Genomic DNA, 18,721 nt, shown 5'->3' with positions numbered 1-18,721 from the left:
GCTGTCACCTCCCTCGCAGGAGAGAGCTGCCCTGACTGCTACCCCTCCAGCTTTTGCCCCAGTGCTAGTCAATTTAATTCCTCACTGCATGTCCCTGGTGCTTTTGGAGCTTCTGCCCCTGAACTGGGGCTTAGAGTGTGTGAGTTTTTGAGCCACTTTGTGCATGAGCCCCTCAAAAGGAGCACCTCGGTCTCCAGCACCCTTCCCTCTCATTGGACAGAGGCAATCCCTGCTAGCTTTCACAGGTAGATGTTATGGAGACTCCTCTTCTCAGCACTGGTGGCCCCAGGCTGTGATCCCTTGCTCCTCGGGGGAGACCTCTGTAGTGGAGAGGTCCCTCTCCATTCTTTTTCCATTCCTTTTTTTTTAAATCCTCATCCTACGATATGTTTATTGATTTTAGAGAGTAGAAGGAGGAGAGAGAGAGAGAAATATCAATGTGTGAGAGAGATCAATTGGCTGCCTCTTTTATGTGCCCTGATGGGGGAATTGAATCTGAAGTCTTTTGGTGAATGGGACGATGCTCCAACCAACTGAGCCACCTGGCCAGGGTCCTCTCTGTTCTTAATTGCCATACCACGGGTGTGGGACCTGCCTGTTTTGAGTCTTTGCCCTCCCTGCAGTCTGGAGATGGCTGCTTCTTTATATCCTTAGCTGTAGGCCATCTGTTCAGTCAGTCTTCAGGTGGTTGTCAGTGATGATGTTTTTCTGTAGTATAGTTGTAAGTAATTCTGATGTGATCATGGGAGGAGGTGAACACAACATTTACCTACCCCCCCATCTGGACTGGAAGTATTATATTTGTTACTTGTAAAGCCTCTTTGACCTTTCACCAATATATGAGGGGTGGGGTGAGGATTAGTAGAACATGGTTTGATATTTAACACTTTTATCATTCTCGACATATGTATTAATATTGGGGATGAAAACAAGTCAGATTATAGATGATTATATGAATGGCTCTTAAACTCTGTATAGGTGAAACCAGTTTTTGACTGGTTGGAAGCTATGGATTTACATCTTTACTTAAAGGTCAACTCATATCAAGTGTAGTCTTGACAGTTCTCCAATTGGTCTTTTTTTTTTAATCCTCATCTGAGAACAAGCTTATTGATTTTAGGAAGAGAGGGAGAGAAACATAGATGCCTCATATGTGCCCTGATTGGGGACCAAACCTGCAGCTCAGGTATGTGCCCTTACATAGCAGCCTTTTGGTTCTCAGGTTGGTGCTGAGTCCACTGAGCCACACCAACCAGGTGTCTGTGGAGGTTTTATCCACTTAGCTCTGGTAGCTCTGCTATTCTAACCAGACCTGCGGGGAACCACAACACTGTGGATTATTATGGGCCAGACCTCTGGAGGCTATGTCCAGGCAGTCTTTTTTGAAAAATAATTTTTTTTAGTTAGTCTTTAGAAACCTAGCTTGTTGATAGTCTGGTTAGTCCTAAAATTTTACTCTAATATTCTATATACTATGTTGAAAAAGACTTTGTAAAAAAAGAAATTCACATCAATATTTAGTTTGAAGATGCTAAAAAGTGTTCATAATGGGGGGCAACTCCTGAATGGATATAGTGTGGGAATACCTTTTGGAGTGATGAAAATGTTTTGAAGTAGGTAGAGGTGTTGGTGACGGCGCAATACTGTTCACTGTAAAGCAGTTAACTTCATTTTATGTGATTTTCACACTAAAAACATGTTTATAATTTTATTAACAATGTCTTATTTATGAGCCTTTGTAAAGTGACTTATTTTTTGAGACAAAAATTAAGCATATTTGTTTTAGAGCATGTATAATGTACAGATAAATGAAAATAAGATCAGTTATCCTGTCTCAGAAATAACTACTCTTAATTTATTTATGGTATATGTTTATTAACAAAAATACATGAAAATTATATAAAATGTATTAAAAGACTGCGATAAAATAAATACATATACATTTTTACTTAAATAAAAATTTTTCTATTTAATTTCATAGTCTGAATATTTTTCTGTATATTTTAATATTCATCAGCAATTTTATGTAGATACAAAATATTCATCATGTGGGGGTATCATAGTTTTTCAATGAATCTTCTGTCAAACATTGAAGATTTCATACTGTTTCCTATTCTGAATAATAATAATCATTTAGCACTGAACAGTATTGTATCCAAATCTCAGTGTACTTCCATCAAATAATTTCCTTAAAATGAAATTTTGGGGCTAGGGATATATAGTTTCAAGGCTGTTGTGCACTGCCAAATTACCATTTAGAAATGTTGTACCAACATTTCAGTCATGTGAGGGAATAAATGAGTAGGCTCAAATTTATGACTATTTTTATAATTTGAAAGGATAAACAATAAAACCACACACTGAAATACCAGAAGTTAAGGAATATATAGAATGTTTGGCAACCTATCTTGTTTCCTCATTCTCTTAAAAATCATGTTTTATAGCATTTATTTCAGGAAAGTAACACACTAAATGTAGTTCTTACATAAAAACACATTAAGCTTTGGGTTATTTTCTTTTTAAAAAATGCAGGTATTATTATCATAAAATAAAAATGCCATTTTAAGTGTATAGTCTGATGAATTTTGGACATTGTATGCAATTACATTACCACAGTCACCATCACAGCATAGAATAGTTTCCTCACCCTAGAAAGTTTCTTCATAATCCTTTGCAGTTGAATCCTTCTCCCCACTCCCCTGATCCCCTCTGTCATCCCAGTCATTCATCTGCCTTCTGTCAATCTAGTTTTGTGTTTTTGAGAATTTCATGTAATTGCCATCATAAAGTATGTATGGTCTTTTCTGTTTGAAGTCTTTTTTAAAAAGTTAATTAAAAAATTGAATTTATTGGAAGGACTTCTGGCCAAGATGGAGGTGTAAATGGACACATTGTGTCTCCTCGCACAACCAAAATTAAGGACAACAAAAATTTAAAAACAAAAAAAAACCAACCCAGAACAGACAGAAAATTGAACTGTATGGAAGTCCCAACAACTGTTCATCCAGACCGGCAAGTGGGGCAGAGTTGGTGGCCGGCAGAGAGGGGTCCTGGCAGAAAAAAGCAGTGGCTGGCAGACCCTGGGCGCGGGCACAGGCAGGCAATGAGCAAACCCAGGGAGGCGCACAACCAGGGCCCCAGCTCTGGGAAATAAAGCCTAAAAGCACTGATTGAAAACACTTGTGGAGGTTGAGGTGCCGGGAGAGACTCCCAGCCTCATGGGAGAGTTCACTGGAAAGACCCACAGGGTCCTAGAATGCACACAAGCCCACCCACCTGGGAACCAGCACCAGAAGGGCCCAATTTGCTTGTGGGAATTGGCAGAGGGGACTAAAATCCCACAGAGAGAGGATCAAATGTCATTGTTCCCTCCCTGACCCCTTCCCCACATACAGTGTCACAACCCAGAGACGTGGGTTGACCCGCCCAGGGTAAACACCTAAGGCTCTGCCCCTCACTACATAAGAGGTAGGACCAGACCGCCCCCCGCCCCCACACACACACAAAGGCTCAAATGGAAGAACACATCAAAGAGTCAGAGCCAGTACTTTTAAGCAACCAAGAGATAGCCAGCCTATGAGATGCATAGTTCAAAGCACTGGTGATCAGGATGCTCACAGAATTGGTTGATGTTGGTTGCAAATTAGATGAACAAATGAAGGCTACACTAAGTGAAATGAAGAAAAATGCACAGGGAACCAATAATTACAGGAAGGAAACTGGGACTCAAACCAATGGAGTGGACCAGAAAGAAGAAAAAAACATACAATCAGAAAGAATGAAGAAATAAGAAGTGAAAAAAATGAGGAGAGACTTAGGAACCTCCAGGACATCTTTAGACATTCCAACATCTGAATTATAGGGGTACTAGAAGGAGAAGAGGAAGAGCAACAAGTGGAAAACTTATCTGAACAAATGATAAAGGAGAACTTCCCCAATCTGGCAAAGGAAATAGACTTCCAGGAAGTCCAGAAGCTCAGAGAGCCGCAAAGAAGTTGGACCCAAGGAGGAACACACCAAGGCACATGATAATTACATTAGCCAAGGTTAAAATGAAGGAGAGAATCCTAGAAGCAGCAAGAGAAAAGGAGACAGTCACCTACAAAGGAGTTCCCATCAGACTCAGCTGATTTCTCAAAAGAGACCTTGCAGGCAAGAAGGGGCTGGAAAGAAGTATTCCAAGTCATGAAAGGCAAGGACCTACAACCCAGATTGCTCTGTCCAGCAAAGCTATCCTTTAGAATGGAAGGGCAGATAAAGTGCTTCTCAGATAAGGTCAAGGTAAAGGAGTTTATCATCACCGAGCCCTTATTACATGAAATGTTAAAGGGACTTATTTAAGAAAAAGAAAATGAAAAATATGAACAGTAAAAAGACAGCAAACTTAGTTATTAACAACCACACCTAAAACAAAAGCAATCTAAGCAAATAGCTAGAACAGGAACAGAACCACAAAAATGGAGACCACATGGAGGGATAGCAACGGGAGTGCGGGGAGAAGAGAAGGGCAAAAGGTACAGAGAATAAGTAGCATAGATGGTAGGTAGAAAATAGACAGAGGGAGGGTAAGAATAGTATGGGAAATGTAGAAGCTAAAGAATTTATGACACATGGACATGAATTAGGGAGGGATGTGGGTAGGAGGGGGTGTGCAGGGTGGAGGGGAGTGAAGGGGGAAAATGGGACAACTGTAATAGCATAATCAATAAAATATATTAAAAAATAAAAACTAAAGTAAGTAAATATATAACCTAATGATAATAAATCAAACTTTTATGGAAAAAATTAAATTTATTGGGAAATCATTGGTTTATAACATTATATAATATCAGATGTACAACTTTGTAATATGACATCTGTATACTGTATTTGCTTACCACCCAAACTGTAGTCTTCTGTCACCATGTATTTGAATTCCCTGAGTTCTTTAGCTTAGCATATTTTTGAGATTCATATTCTTATAATGTTTTATTCCTTTTTATTGTTAGTAGTCTTTCACAGTATGGACATCTACAGTATATTCACCAGTTGATGAGTATTTGGGTTGCTTTCAGTTTTTGGCTGTCATGAGTAATACTGCCATGAACATTTGTATGTACATCTTTGTGTGGACATATGATTTTATTTCTCTTGCATAAAAACCCAGCAGTAGAATTTCTGGGTCATTAATAGTAATGTATGTTTAGCTTTGTTAGATACTGCCATATCGTTTTTGAAAGTGGCTGTACCTTTTGCATTACTGCCAGCAACGTATGAGAGATGCAGTTGTTCCACATCCTACCAACAGGATGTAGTCTTTTTAACTTCAGCTGTCCTTGTTGGTATGTAGTAGTATGTGTTGACTAATGATATTAGAAGTTTTGGATTTTAACATCTGTTTAATGAATGCTAGTATTATTTTGAAATAGTGGGAAGTGAAATAAGTATATATTCCTGCTTTGTGAGAACCGAAGTGGTGTTTGTAGTCATGTGTTCAAATGATCCCTGTGTAATTGTGGGCCCATCATACATATGTCATGATTTTAACAGTTCGGTGATATACAGCTAAATTTAGGTGTCTTCCTACCCTTAAGAGTGTAAGTTAAGCCCTGGTGGTGTAGCTCAGTCAATTGAGCGTGGGCCTGTGAGCCAAAAGGTCGCCCGTTCGATTCCCAGTCGGGGCACAAGCCTGGGTTGCAGGCCAGGTCCCTGGTAGAGAGCGCATGAGAGGCAACCACACATTGATGTTTCTCTCCTTCTCCCTCCCTTCCCCTCTCTCTAAAAATAAATTAAAAAAATATTTTTTAAACAGTGTAAGTTAATACTTCAAGTTTTTGTTTAGATTATGCTTGTTCTATGTCAGTAACTCATAAAAGCATTAGAGCGACTTGTGTTGATGAAAGACTGGTGATTTTGAGCCTTGTATTTCTGAGAACATGGTCATAGAGTTCTTTAGTTCTTGAATAATTAGTTTAGAAATTTTAGATGAATTCAGGGATTAGATTTAAAAGCAGTATGATTAAGAACAAATGAAGATTTGTCTCTTTTTTATCTTCCTTAGGATATTTTCTTTCCATCTCCAAGTTTGGAAGAACGATCAAATGATGGGAAGAAAGGTGGAGATTTGCATAGCTCATCTTTGATTGTCGAGTGTTCTAAAACTCCAGGGGTTGAACCAAAGAATTCCAGTGAGGATCTTGGGCTATCTTTGACAGGGGATTCTTGTAAGTTGATGCTTTCTACAAGTGAGTATAGTCAGTCCCCAAAGATGGAGAGCTTGAGTTCTCACAGGATTGATGAAGATGGAGAAAACACACAGATTGAGGATACTGAACCTGTGTCATCAGTTCTCAATTCTAAACTTGTTTCTGCTGAAAATGATAGTATCCTGATTAATCCAGTACAAGATGGCCAAGTAGAAGTGAATCAGAGTGCTGATGAAACAAAGGGGGATGACACAGAAACCAGAGATGACGTTAGCATTTTAGCTACTGATTGCAAAGGCAGAGAAGAAACTGTAGCAGAAGACATTTGTATTGACCTCACTTGTGATTCAGGGAGTCAGGCTGTTCCTTCTCCAGCTACTCGATCAGAGGCACTCTCTAGCATGTTAGATCAGGAGGAAGCTATGGAAATTAAAGAACATCATCCAGAGGAGGGGTCGTCAAGTTCTGAGGTGGAAGAAATTCCTGAGACTCCCTGTGAAAGTCAAGGAGAAGAGCTGAAAGAAGAAAATATGGAGAGTGTCTCATTACACCTTTCTCTGACTGAAACGCAATCCCAAGGGTTGCATCTTTCAAAGGAAATCTCAAAACAAGAATGTCAGGAAGCTATGGAAGTTGAAACCAGTGTTGATTCCCCCCAAAAGCTTCCAGTACTTGACCAAGAATTGGAACATAAGGATCAAGAAGCATGGGAAGAAGCTACTTCAGAGGACTCGAGTGTTGTCATTGTAGATGTGAAGGAACCGTCTCCCAGAGTTGATGTTTCTTCTGAACCTTTAGAGGGAGTGGAGAAATGCTCAGATTCCCGGTTGTGGGAGGATGATGCTCCAGAAATAGAACCATGTGCTGAGAATAGAGTTGATACCCAGGAAGAAAAGAGTGCTGAATGTGAAGATCTGAAATCAGTGACTACAGTAAAAGAACCTGTAGCGGCTGACTCTTTACCTCCCATGACTTCAGTAAGAGCAGACGATGCTCCAAAACCTGATCAGCAAGTGCAGCAGACCCAACCTCAAGAGAAAGCAGATAACTTACTAACAGAAGACTCAAAAATGGCTAATACAAAGAAGCTGGGCTCAGGTGTAGAAGCTCAGAAGCTGGAGAAGGCCTCTGCCCACACCTCGCAAAGCTTCTGTGAAAGCTCTAGTGGTGAGTGTGATTGTAAATTCTGTGTCTCCAACCAAATTACAATTTGGAATGGAAGGTAGGAGAGAACTGCATGCTTATGTCAGGGCTGAAAATTAACTTGGATTTTTTTTTTTATAAATAGCTACTAATAATTGGGAAATTAAAAAATTTGGGTTGTATTCTTTTGTAGCTGTAATTTATGAAATTAGAGATCATTTGATTTTTTTTAGCTTTATAACTTAGGAGTAATCAACATGAATTTTATAAATATGTGGAAATTAATACCAGTCTGGTATTTCTACTAAGGTCCCAGTCTTGGTCCAAATTTTTCTGTTTTGACAGTTGCCTTTAAGTACAAGGATCTTAGAGTAAAGTCATACTCAGACCTCTATTAATGACTGCGCCTGTATTGGTTATTTCCTCTTTATGGTTATTAAATAAAGTTTTTAAATTTGGTTCAACATATACACATCTTAAACCTTAAACTGGAAAAGATGCTAGTATGTGCCCTTTATCTATTTTATGAAGTCCAGATGGGAATATAGATTACTTCTGAAATATTTGTAGAATATAATATATGATGTTGGCTGAAAAGAATTCAAACTTTCTAAATGCCCAGAGTTAGTGTAATTTAAAAACAAAACAAACTTCAAAAAAAAAAATAAAAACAAAACACAAACTTAAGAAAATAAGCCTCTAGGGTTATGGAAAGGAGAAACAGTATTTGGACACATCATAGCTATTAGTGTGAGTGATTATACCTTTTGGTGTTCCTGTAACAGTCCCACTTTATACCTCTTGTGTAGATGTGATTATTAGTAGTGTTTATTTATTTATACCCTCAAAATTATCCCTATTTGTTAGGTTTTATATTCAGGATTTTCTTTTCTCTTCAGAGTGAGAAATGTTAGAACTGAAAAGGAGGTTAGGGGTTATTGGGTTCAGTCTCTTCTCCTAAAGTCATGTGGCTAATAAACGATTGAAGTGGGAGAAAACTCTAAGTCACCTGATTCTCAGTGCTGTGCTTTTTCTCCTGTGACACTGTATGGTTTCTCTGATTCTGATGAGTTATAGTAAAGGACTATCTGAATGACCTAATATTTTGTATTATTGAATATTTTTGTAATTTCATCCTATCTAAATACTGTTACTGACCTACCTAGTCTAAGGAAGTATCAGGGCATGTAGATTGTTTCAATTTGGTTACTTAGGAGTACTTTTTAATTATCTTAACAATTGTATGCTAAAGAAGCTTCTAAAACATTGGGTTATTAGTTCTATTATGTTAATAGTATTCTTCATGAATTCTTGTTTATCCTATTTATTAATGGGCAGAGCCAGCTCTTTTTTATAATAGACATTGCTGAAGTAAAACTTATTTTACTACTATTTATGTAGATTATTAAGTCCTGGCCAAGTGGCTCTGTTGGTTGGAGCATTGCCCAGGCACCATCAGTTTGTGAGTTCAGTCCCTAGTCAAGGCACATACCTAGGTTGCCGGTTCTCTCTTGTAGGGGCTCTGGGGGGGAGGCAGCTGGTTGACATTTCTCTCTCTCACACACACCCAGCACACACTTCCTACCTCTCTCAAAATCAGTAAATATATCCTTGGGTGAGGATAGAAAAATTAGATTATTGAAAATACTAGTAAGTTATATTCTGTTTACTTCAAGAATTAATTCTTGAGCAAACAACTAAAAGCAGTGAAGACAGTGGTTTGACTGTTAGAGGATTAAAGTAAATCATTGGTAAGAACATTGCTGGAACAAAATAATATGATTTTATACTTAAAATGTGGTTGTGTAGTTGCTAAACCTTAAGAGAGCCTAATTTAAGTGAGAGGAACTTAAGAAGGTAATGGTTCTGGAAAGGTATTAATTGGTTGAGTCCCAGGTTTTTTCATTAGATTTCTGTATGTTAAGTTAAAAGGGTACTTTTTTTTCTTTTTCTTTTTTCTTTCTTTCTTTTTTCTTTCTCTTTTGGTTAAAAGCTTTACTGATTGAAACATGCTTAATTGTGGAAAATGGTCAACTAATAGAGGAAAGAGAGGAGGGTGGCCAGAGAGGGAATGGGGGGTGTGAGGCAGTAGAGGGAGAAAAGGAGAGAATGACTCTAAATGCTTCTATTTATAGATAACTTGTCACTGTTAATAATTTGGAGACCTCTTTAGACATGTCTCTGAAGACCTATTCCTGAAATTTGAACAAAGCAAATTTTAAAAAATATATTTTATTGATTATGCTATTACAGTTGTCCCATTTTCCCCCTTCACTCCCCTCCACCCTGCACACTCTCCCACCCACATCCCCCCCTTTAGTTCATGTCCATGTGTCATAAGTTCTTTAGCTTCTGCATTTCTCATACTATTCTTACCCTCTGTCTATTTTCTACCTACCATCTATGCTACTTATTCTCTGTACCCTTTCCCCTTCTCTTCTCCCCCCACTCCCGTTGCTATCCCTCCATGTGGTCTCCATTTTTGTGGTTCTGTTCCTGTTCTAGCTATTTGCTTAGATTGCTTTTGTTTTAGGTGTGGTTGTTAATAACTAAGTTTGCTGTCTTTTTACTGTTCATATTTTTCATTTTCTTTTTCTTAAATAAGTCCCTTTAACATTTCATGTAATAAGGGCTCGGTGATGATAAACTCCTTTACCTTGACCTTATCTGAGAAGCACTTTATCTGCCCTTCCATTCTAAAGGATAGCTTTGCTGGACAGAGCAATCTGGGTTGTAGGTCCTTGCCTTTCATGACTTGGAATACTTCTTTCCAGCCCCTTCTTGCCTGCAAGGTCTCTTTTGAGAAATCAGCTGACAGTCTGATGGGAACTCCTTTGTAGGTGACTGTCTCCTTTTCTCTTGCTGCTTCTAGGATTCTCTCCTTCATTTTAACCTTGGCTAATGTAATTATCATGTGCCTTGGTGTGTTCCTCCTTGGGTCCAACTTCTTTGCGGCTCTCTGAGTTTCTGGACTTCCTGGAAGTCTATTTCCTTTGCCAGATTGGGGAAGTTCTCCTTTATCATTTGTTCAGATAAGTTTTCCACTTGTTGCTCTTCCTCTTCTCCTTCTAGTACCCCTATAATTCGGATGTTGGAACGTCTAAAGATGTCCTGGAGGTTCCTAAGTCTCTCCTCATTTTTTTCACTTCTTATTTCTTCATTCTTTCTGATTGTATGTTTTTTTCTTCTTTCTGGTCCACTCCATTGGTTTGAGTCCCAGTTTCCTTCCTGTAATTATTGGTTCCCTGTGCATTTTTCATTTCACTTAGTGTAGCCTTCATTTGTTCATCTAATTTGCAACCAACATCAACCAATTCTGTGAGCATCCTGATCACCAGTGCTTTGAACTATGCATCTCATAGGTTGGCTATCTCTTTGTCCCTCAGTTGTATTTTTACTGGAGCTTTGATCTGTTCTTTGATTTGGACCATTTTTTAATTTAATTTAATTTTTTGTCTTTATACGCCTGTTATGTAGTGAGAGCGGAGCCTTAGGTATTCACCCTGGGTGGGGCAGCCCACATCTCTGGGTTGTGACACTGTATGTGGGGAAGGGGTCTGAGAGGTAACAATGGTGCTTGCTCTGCTCTTTGCTGGATTTCAGTCACTTCTACTGCTTCCCCCAAGCAAACTGGGCCTTTCTGGTGCTGATTCCTAGGTGGGTGGGCTTGTGTGCGTTCTAGGACCCTGTGGGTCTCTCCAGCAAACTCTCCCGTGAGGCTGGGAGTCTCTTCCAGCACCTGAACTCCCACAGGTGTTTTCAATCAGTGCTTTTAGGCTTTATTTTCCAGCGCTGGGACCCTGGGTTGCGTAGTCTGTCTCACTCCCCAGTTTCGCCTGGTTTATCTGCATGCGAATGTGGGACTGCCTGGTCCTCCAGCCACCTTGTGTGTGATGGCTCTCCACAATCCGCCGCCTTGCTGGGTCCACCTGCTGCCGCCTTGCCTGCTTGAGGTCTGCCAGCCACCGCTTTTTTTTTTTTTTGTAGTGATCCCTCTCTGCCTGCCTCCACCTCTTCTCCTGGTCTAGAGAAATGTATCTACTTTCACTCCTTGGTTGTCGGACTTCCATACAGTTCGATTTTCTGGCAGTTCTGGTTGTTTTTGTTTTTAAATTGTTGTTGTCCTTCTTTTGGTTGTGCGAGGAGGCACAGTGTGTTTTCCTACGCCTTCATCTTGGCTGGAAGTCTCGGAACAAAACAAATTTAAGAGGATGATACTTGGAAGGCCAACCTTATTCATTATAGAATAAATTTATGATGGTTTGATGATGTGAAAAATCACAAGAAGTTTAATAAGTCTTTAATGAAGTCCACAAGTAGTGGTATGTGATAGGTTAATAATAATCAGTGAAGCCAGACATGTCTTGTGCTCTAGCTCCAACACTTGTTGGCCTACTTTATCGAATATCATCCTAATTGGCCATTAATGCCAGAGACAGACTCTTAGGGTAGACTGTGCATGGCGTCACCCAAATATAAATTCTATCTTTTGTATTTTTCTTCATTATAGAAATTCTTACATATTTATGTAGAGGGCTCTAGATCATTTGTGGAAGGTGACCAGGTCTTCTCTTGAGAACAAAAGAAAAGATGGGCTTTATGCTGTAACAGGAAGTTAGAAGTAAGAGAGACCTTACTGACATTAAAGGTTTTAAATTTTGCTTTGGACTAATGAATATCTAAAGTCTTCAGTAATAAGTACAAACTCCCCACTTAGATGGTTTAAGAATTGGTATTAAATTTTCTTTTGTTCATTCATATCTTTCTTAATTGGTGGGCATGCTGGCATACATTAGAATAAACCATGATAACCTGGGAAATCAAGAAGGGACTTAGGTGACTTAAATAATGTTGGCATGCTAAATCTTACAAAATGAATTGAATATGGTGAAAGTTTCTGTAAATTTAAGGGGGTAAAATATTATTTTGCAGGATTCATTGCTAATTTGATTAGATTAGTATTGTGTTTCAGATGAGTGAACAAAAACAGAGAAATGGGAAAGCACTTGGAGGACATTGAATAGAGGCTTTATGAACATGAATGATAAATATAGACTAGAACTATCGCCTGCTACCAGTTAATTGAATGATGGCTAAAGAATTAGGAATTATCTGGTAGTAGCAACCCCAGTTTTGACCAGGAGCTAATGTGTTCAAAGTCAAGTGTGCAGAAAGTATTGGGGGTTGGGGGAGGAGGAGACTTAAGGCAGAGAAAATAATTGACAGGCTGCTGTAATAATCCAGGAATGAGACATTGAAGACCAGGTAAATGTTGTGTTAGTGCTCCCGGTAAAAGACTCAGTTTTCCATTAGGCTGTAATAATGCAGTTGTATCAATGGTGTTAAAATAACTTTCATACCAGTAAGTTTTTACGTAGTACTATGCAAAAGAAACAGGGAAATAATTTTAAATAATTTTTAATGCTTGTACATTAGACTTTCATATTATGGTTTGTTGCATAGAAGGAAATACTGAAAGATCACACAGATTTTAGAAAGTCTGTATAGTAGATCATACTGTGAGGGATAGTTCCTGTCAAGAGAGCAGTGTAGTGCAGATGACTGTTCCAGGAATGAAAAAATCTTTAAAATATATATTTGGAATGTATGATGCTTTGTGAGATTTTTTGGGGTCATGTTTTTTGTTCTTTAGATTCTATCTTCTAAATTTTTCTGTATTAACCTAAAGGACTTGCTTCTTTTTATTTTCAGTCTTTTTCTAAAGTATATTTTATTGGTTACGCTAATATAGTTTTCCCATTTTTTCTCCCCTTTGTACCTCTCCACCCTGCACCCACCATCCCTCCAGCATTCCCCCTACCCCTTAGTTCATGCCCATGGGTCATACAGATAAGTTCTTTGGCTTCTGCATTTTCTATACTATTCTCAACCTCCCCCATCTATTTTGTGCCTACCAGTTATGCTTCTTATTCCCTGTGCCTTTTCCCCCATTCTCTCCTCTCCCTCTCCCCGCTGATAACCCACCATGTGATCTCCATTTCTGTGATTCTGTTCCTGTTCTGGTTGTTTGCTTTGTTTTTGTTTTTGTTTTTTAGGTTCAGTTGTTGGTAGTTGTGACTTTGTTGTCATTTTACCGTTCATAGTTTTGATCTTGTTCTTTTTTTTAGATAAGTCCCTTTAACATTTCGTGTAATAAGGGCTTGGTAATGATGAACTCCTTTAACTTGACCTTATCTGGGAAGCACTTTTTCTGCCCTTCCATTCTAAATGACAGCTTTGCTGGATGGAGCAATCTTGGATGTAGGTCCTTGCCTTTCATGACTTGGAATACTTCTTGCATGCCCCTTCTTGCCTGCAAAGTTTCTTTTGAGCAATCAGCTGATAGTCTTGTGGGAACTCCCTTGTAGGTAACTCTCTCCTTTCCTCTTGCTGCTTTTAAGATTCTCTCCTTATCTTTAATCTTGGGTAATGTAATTATGATGTGCCTTGGTGTGGGCTTCCTTGGGTCCAACTCCTTTGGGACTCTGAGCTTCCTGGACTTCCTGGAAGTCTATTTCCTTCACCAGATTGGGAAAGTTTCCTTCATTATGTTTTCAAATGAGTTTTCAAATATTTTGCTCTTCCTCTTCTCCTCCTGTCACCCCTGTGATTCAGATGTTGGAACGTTTAAAGCTGTCCTGGAGTTTCCTCAGCCTCTCCTCATTTTTTTGAATTCTTGTTTCTTCATTCTGTTTCAGTTGGGTGTTTAATTCTTCCTTCTGCTGCAAATTGTTGATTTGAGTCCCGGTTTCCTTCCCTTCACTGTTGGTTCCCTGTATATTTTCCTTTACTTCACTTTGCATAGCCTTCATTTCTTCCTTTATTTTGCGAGCATACTCAATCATTTCAGTGAGCATCCTGAGTACCAGAGTTTTGAACTCTGCATCTGATAGGTTGACCATCTCCTTGTTGCTTACTTCTTTTTCTGGAGCTTTGATCTGTTCTTTCATTTGGGCCCTATTTCTTTGTCTTGGTGCACCTGTTCCACTGTTTGGGGTGGAGCCTTAGGTATTTGCTAGGGTGGGGCAACCCACTTTGCTGTGTTGTGGTGCTGTATGTGGGAGAGGCGTCAGAGAGAGAACAATGCCACTTGCTGGCTTGCTCAGCTCTCACCCTGCTTTCAGTCACTTTCCTTGCTTCCCACAAATGTATTGGGCCCTTCTGGTGCTGATTCCTGGGTGTGTGGGCTTGTGTAGTTCTAGGATCCTGTGGGTCTCTCCAACCGACTCTCCTGTGAGACTGGGAGTTTCTCCCACCACCACAACCCCCCACAGATTTTTTACAGTCAGAAGTTTTGAGGCTTTATTTCCCCGTGCTCGAACCCCTGGGTTGTATGGGCTGTCTCTCTCCGCAGTTGTTCCTCTTGGCTTATCAGCCTGCGAATGTTGGACTGCCCAGTCTGCCAGCCATAGCCTTGTGGCTCATCCACTCTGCCTCGGCTCCCCATCTCCAACCGTCCTACCAGTCTGAATGAATGTTTCTTCTTTAACTCCTTGGTTGTCGGACTTCCATACAGTTCGATTTTCTGTCAGTTCTGGTTGCTTTTGTTTTAAAATTGGTTGTTGTCTTTCTTTTGGTTGTGTGAGGAAGCCAACCGTGTGTACGTATACCTCCATCTTTGACAAAACTCAGAACTTGCTTTTTAAGAAGCTGCCAGAGAATGAATGCTTGTCTACTGACCTATTTCTCTTATTCTATAGCTACGGTGGCGTTCTTTGCTATTTAAATGTGATGTTGAAAATTTCCAGTTCTAGTCTTTACAGTTCCTTTTAGCCAAGCATGTATACTTTTCATCCTTTTTTTCTAAAGTCCATTTCATTTTCTTTTTCCATCCCTTCAGATCACTAATTTGTTTTTCTCTTACATGTAGGTGTAAAAGATATTTTGTTGTTGTTTTGTGATTTTGAAGGAAAAAAACAGTATAAAGTGCTTTATTGAAGGTAATGAAGGCTGTGAGTAGAGTGGGAAAAGATGGAAGAAGAAAATGTGGTATATTAAGAGAGATATTTGCCTTCAGCTTCTTGTATAGAGCTCTTAAACCATTGTAATTTTTCAGGTGAAAGGAATATCTTTTATTATCCAGAACCTGCTTTTTTAGTCACACCTGGGTTTGTGCTAATTGGTGATTTAGGGTATATTCCTAGGTAGCCTCAGGATGGGGCTGTTCTCCGGAAAGACCAAGGTTGGAACTTTCAACCCTACCGATTGCTGCCTGTGAGGGGAGGGCTGGGGATGAATGCTCTAAAAAACTCTTGAACAAGATAAGCTTCTTAGTTAGTAAATGATCCCGGATGGTGTCTCATCCCAGTTCCAATCTCCTGCTATCAGAACCCTCTGGACCTCACCCTGTGTACAGCCATACACCCTGTGTATGGCTGTTAATCTGTGTCTTTATAATAAACTGGTAAACGTAAGTAAATGTTTCTCTGAGTACCCTGAGTGCCACTAGGAGATTAATTGAACCTGAAGAGGAGGTTATGGAATCTATAATATATAGCCAGTTGGTAACAAGGTATAGCACAGGGAACAAACTTGGACTTGGTGATTGGCATCTGATGTGGGGGCATTCTTGTGGGACTGAGCCTTTAACTTGTGGGATTTGGTGCTATCTCCAGGTAGAGTATCAGAATTGAGTTATATTTTTAGGATACCCGTCAATATCCTGAGAATGTGAGAATTGCTTGGTGGTGTTGGAAAAGGTATTAAGCAAATTCTTTTCACAAGTAGTGACTAGTATGACAGATCATAGTTATTTTGAGCCACCCAGGATAAGTACAAATTTTCATGTGTTAGGTTTAAGAGGAGCAGTCTGTCACAATTCTTTTTTTCTTCCAAACTTAGTCATTTTATTAAAAGAGGTGAGCAAGTAGAAAATCAGAAAATGTGATTTTGGCAATGCGCTAATTTTGCTTATTAAAAATTTGGAACTGTGACCTAATTAAAAAGTAATGTTAATCAAAAACCTTTGCAGTTGAGAGCTTTTCTGAAGGAAAGAGTTTATTAAGCCATATACTAGCCAGAAAAAGTATCAGGTCCCGGGACACACCGTGAGGGAAGAAAGATGGTACGTTGTTTTGAAAGAATTGGCTGTCATAAGGACAGGAAAAGGTGAAGGGCAGTAGGGGTGGGGGGCAGTTATAGGATGGAGGCATAGTCCATAAAAAAGAAATATTTACTGCTTCTGAACTAGTTATGGGCAACATAAACATAAGCAGGATGCAGATGTGTTTGGTGGTCAGTGTTTTTTAGATAGCCACCTGAAAGTTGATTCAGAGTTTTAACATCTGGAATGTGAGTGTTTTGTTGGTTTTAGTCTGAGGCTAAATTAACTGGTTAACCACTTACCTCTTCCTCCCACCCTGCAGTCTGTTGTAATTTAATTTAGGGCATCTCAGAATTTGTCTCTTGTCAAAGTTTTTTGGTATCTTGTCAAATGTTTTATGTTTATGTTAATTTTATAATGACTAAACAAAAATGTGTGTACTGGAATGCTCATATACGTGAGATTTGCAGTTGTGCAGAGATGTAGATATGAGTATTAGTACTGTGATCTAGAGTGAATGCTGGTCAGTACTGCTGAACCATGAAACCTATAGATTTTTTGTTAGAACCAAGGAGTATTTTAAAGTACTTTGGCCCTTGAGATCCTTTGTCACCTTTTCGAATAGACTATAAATTATAAGTATTACCATCAGACTTCAATCAGGAGGATCCTACAGATTGCTAAAGTTTATAAACGAACCTCTTGGATTAACATTGCACAAAATTAAAATGTATAGACTTGAAACTCTCCAAATTTGTATCACTGAGTATTCCCAAATGTACTCTCTTGGAGCTTAGATGTTTCTACGTTCACTTGGACCCCATGTTCCACAGGGCCTCCAAACTTTGGGCTTCCTTTGTTTGCCCATCCTGTGGTTGCCTGCTCTCTGTCAGTCTTGTTGATGGCTGAAAGGAAAACAGAGAGGACAATAGGAAATTGGTTGGGAGGCCTGGTGAAAGGGGGCTTGGGAATGAGGCAGAATTTGGGAAAATAATAATTTAAATATTTCTTGCAATTCTCCTCACTTTTGCTTTTTTATGCTTCTGTTTTGGTTTCCTTCTTGTTTACCTTTATTCTTTCCCTTCTAGAAACTCCATTTCATTTCACTTTGCCTAAAGAAGGTGATATTATCCCACCATTGACTGGCACGACTCCACCTCTTATTGGGCACCTAAAATTGGAGCCCAGGAGACACAGTACTCCTATTGGTGAGTGACTAAAATGTAATGTCATTTAAAGCAGAATTTTTTAGAGACAATTTTTATGCAAGGGATTTCTTTTAGATCTGAGGAGTTGGACCTTCCTCATAAGGTTGATTTTTGTCTTAGGAAGAATAAGCCTGTGATATCTGATTTCATGTTTACTCCCAGGAGATATTGAGTGGTGATGAAAGGAAAGAAAGTGTAGAAGGAAGAAAGAAAAAAATATATAAATATTTTATTCTGTTACTTGCAAGGTGATAGAATCTGAGTGCTAAGCAATGATATAGAGTTGTCATATAAGGAAGGGACAGCAGGTAGGGTAAAAGTACTATTAATTTAGTACCCTGGATGGTCAATTTACTGTTTGACAGGGCAAGAAAATGTAGATCCTCCTTCTCTGAAGCAGCCAGTAGTCTTCTACATTAACCTATTTGTTTTCTCTAGTCAGTGCTGGGAGGTAACAATCATGCCGTCTGGAGTCTCCTGCTACCTATGCCTGATGCTGGCAGATGTGGGTTGGCTGAGGGCTCATGCAGCATCCTTTGTCCAGATGCAGAAGTGGAACTGAATCCTGTTGCTCCTCTTAAGACCAGGTGTTAATACTAGTGTGTAGTTGTTGATACATGTGACAGGGTCTATCCTAGGAACCCCCTTCAATCCTGCAGAGCTGTGGAGCCAAACGGGCAAATTGATGACCTTGAATTATTGTTTTTTGTTTGTATTTTAGTATTCTTTCTTTCTTTCTTTCTTTCTTCCTCCTGCCTCCCTTCCAGATATTAGCAACTATCCAGAAAGCACCACAGCAAACAGTGATGTCATGTCTGAAAGCATGGTGGAGACCAATGATCCTATACCTGGGAATGAAAAAGGAGGTTCTGGGACTGTCCCCGAAACGGATGAAAAATTGTGTCTAAGAATGAAACTGGTCAGTCCTGAGACTGAGGCAAGCGAAGAGTCTTTGCAGTTTAGTCTAGAAAGTAAGTTTTATTTTTATGTTAATCTTGGGTAATTAGTAGCTCCATATCATCTGAGAAGTAATGATTATATTTCTTCTAGTAATAGTGATTGATACTTTTATAATTATAAATACATTTGTAAAACTTACTCTCACAGATTTAATTCTTTGTTTTTGGCCTGTCACTTGTGTT

General features: G+C 39.2%; 1 protein-coding gene across 2 annotated transcripts in view; it reads left to right on the top strand.

The window, feature by feature from the left end:
* Positions 1-18,721, top strand: part of TP53BP1 (tumor protein p53 binding protein 1) — a 76,419-nt gene that overhangs the window by 25,895 nt on the left and 31,803 nt on the right. For both annotated transcript variants that reach the window (XM_045822563.1, XM_045822562.1), the window contains exons 12-14: positions 6,041-7,352; positions 17,460-17,579; positions 18,347-18,550. In XM_045822563.1, the coding sequence (XP_045678519.1) occupies positions 6,041-7,352; positions 17,460-17,579; positions 18,347-18,550 (1,636 nt within the window). The remainder of the gene's footprint in view (positions 1-6,040; positions 7,353-17,459; positions 17,580-18,346; positions 18,551-18,721) is intronic.

Source organism: Phyllostomus hastatus, unplaced genomic scaffold (genome assembly GCF_019186645.2).
Source record: "Phyllostomus hastatus isolate PE091 unplaced genomic scaffold, TTU_PhHast_1.1 phas_scaffold_501, whole genome shotgun sequence".
Lineage (NCBI taxonomy): Eukaryota > Metazoa > Chordata > Mammalia > Chiroptera > Phyllostomidae > Phyllostomus > Phyllostomus hastatus.
The sequence above is the reverse complement of the archived record's forward strand: the minus strand, read 5'-3'. Positions and strand labels throughout refer to the sequence as shown.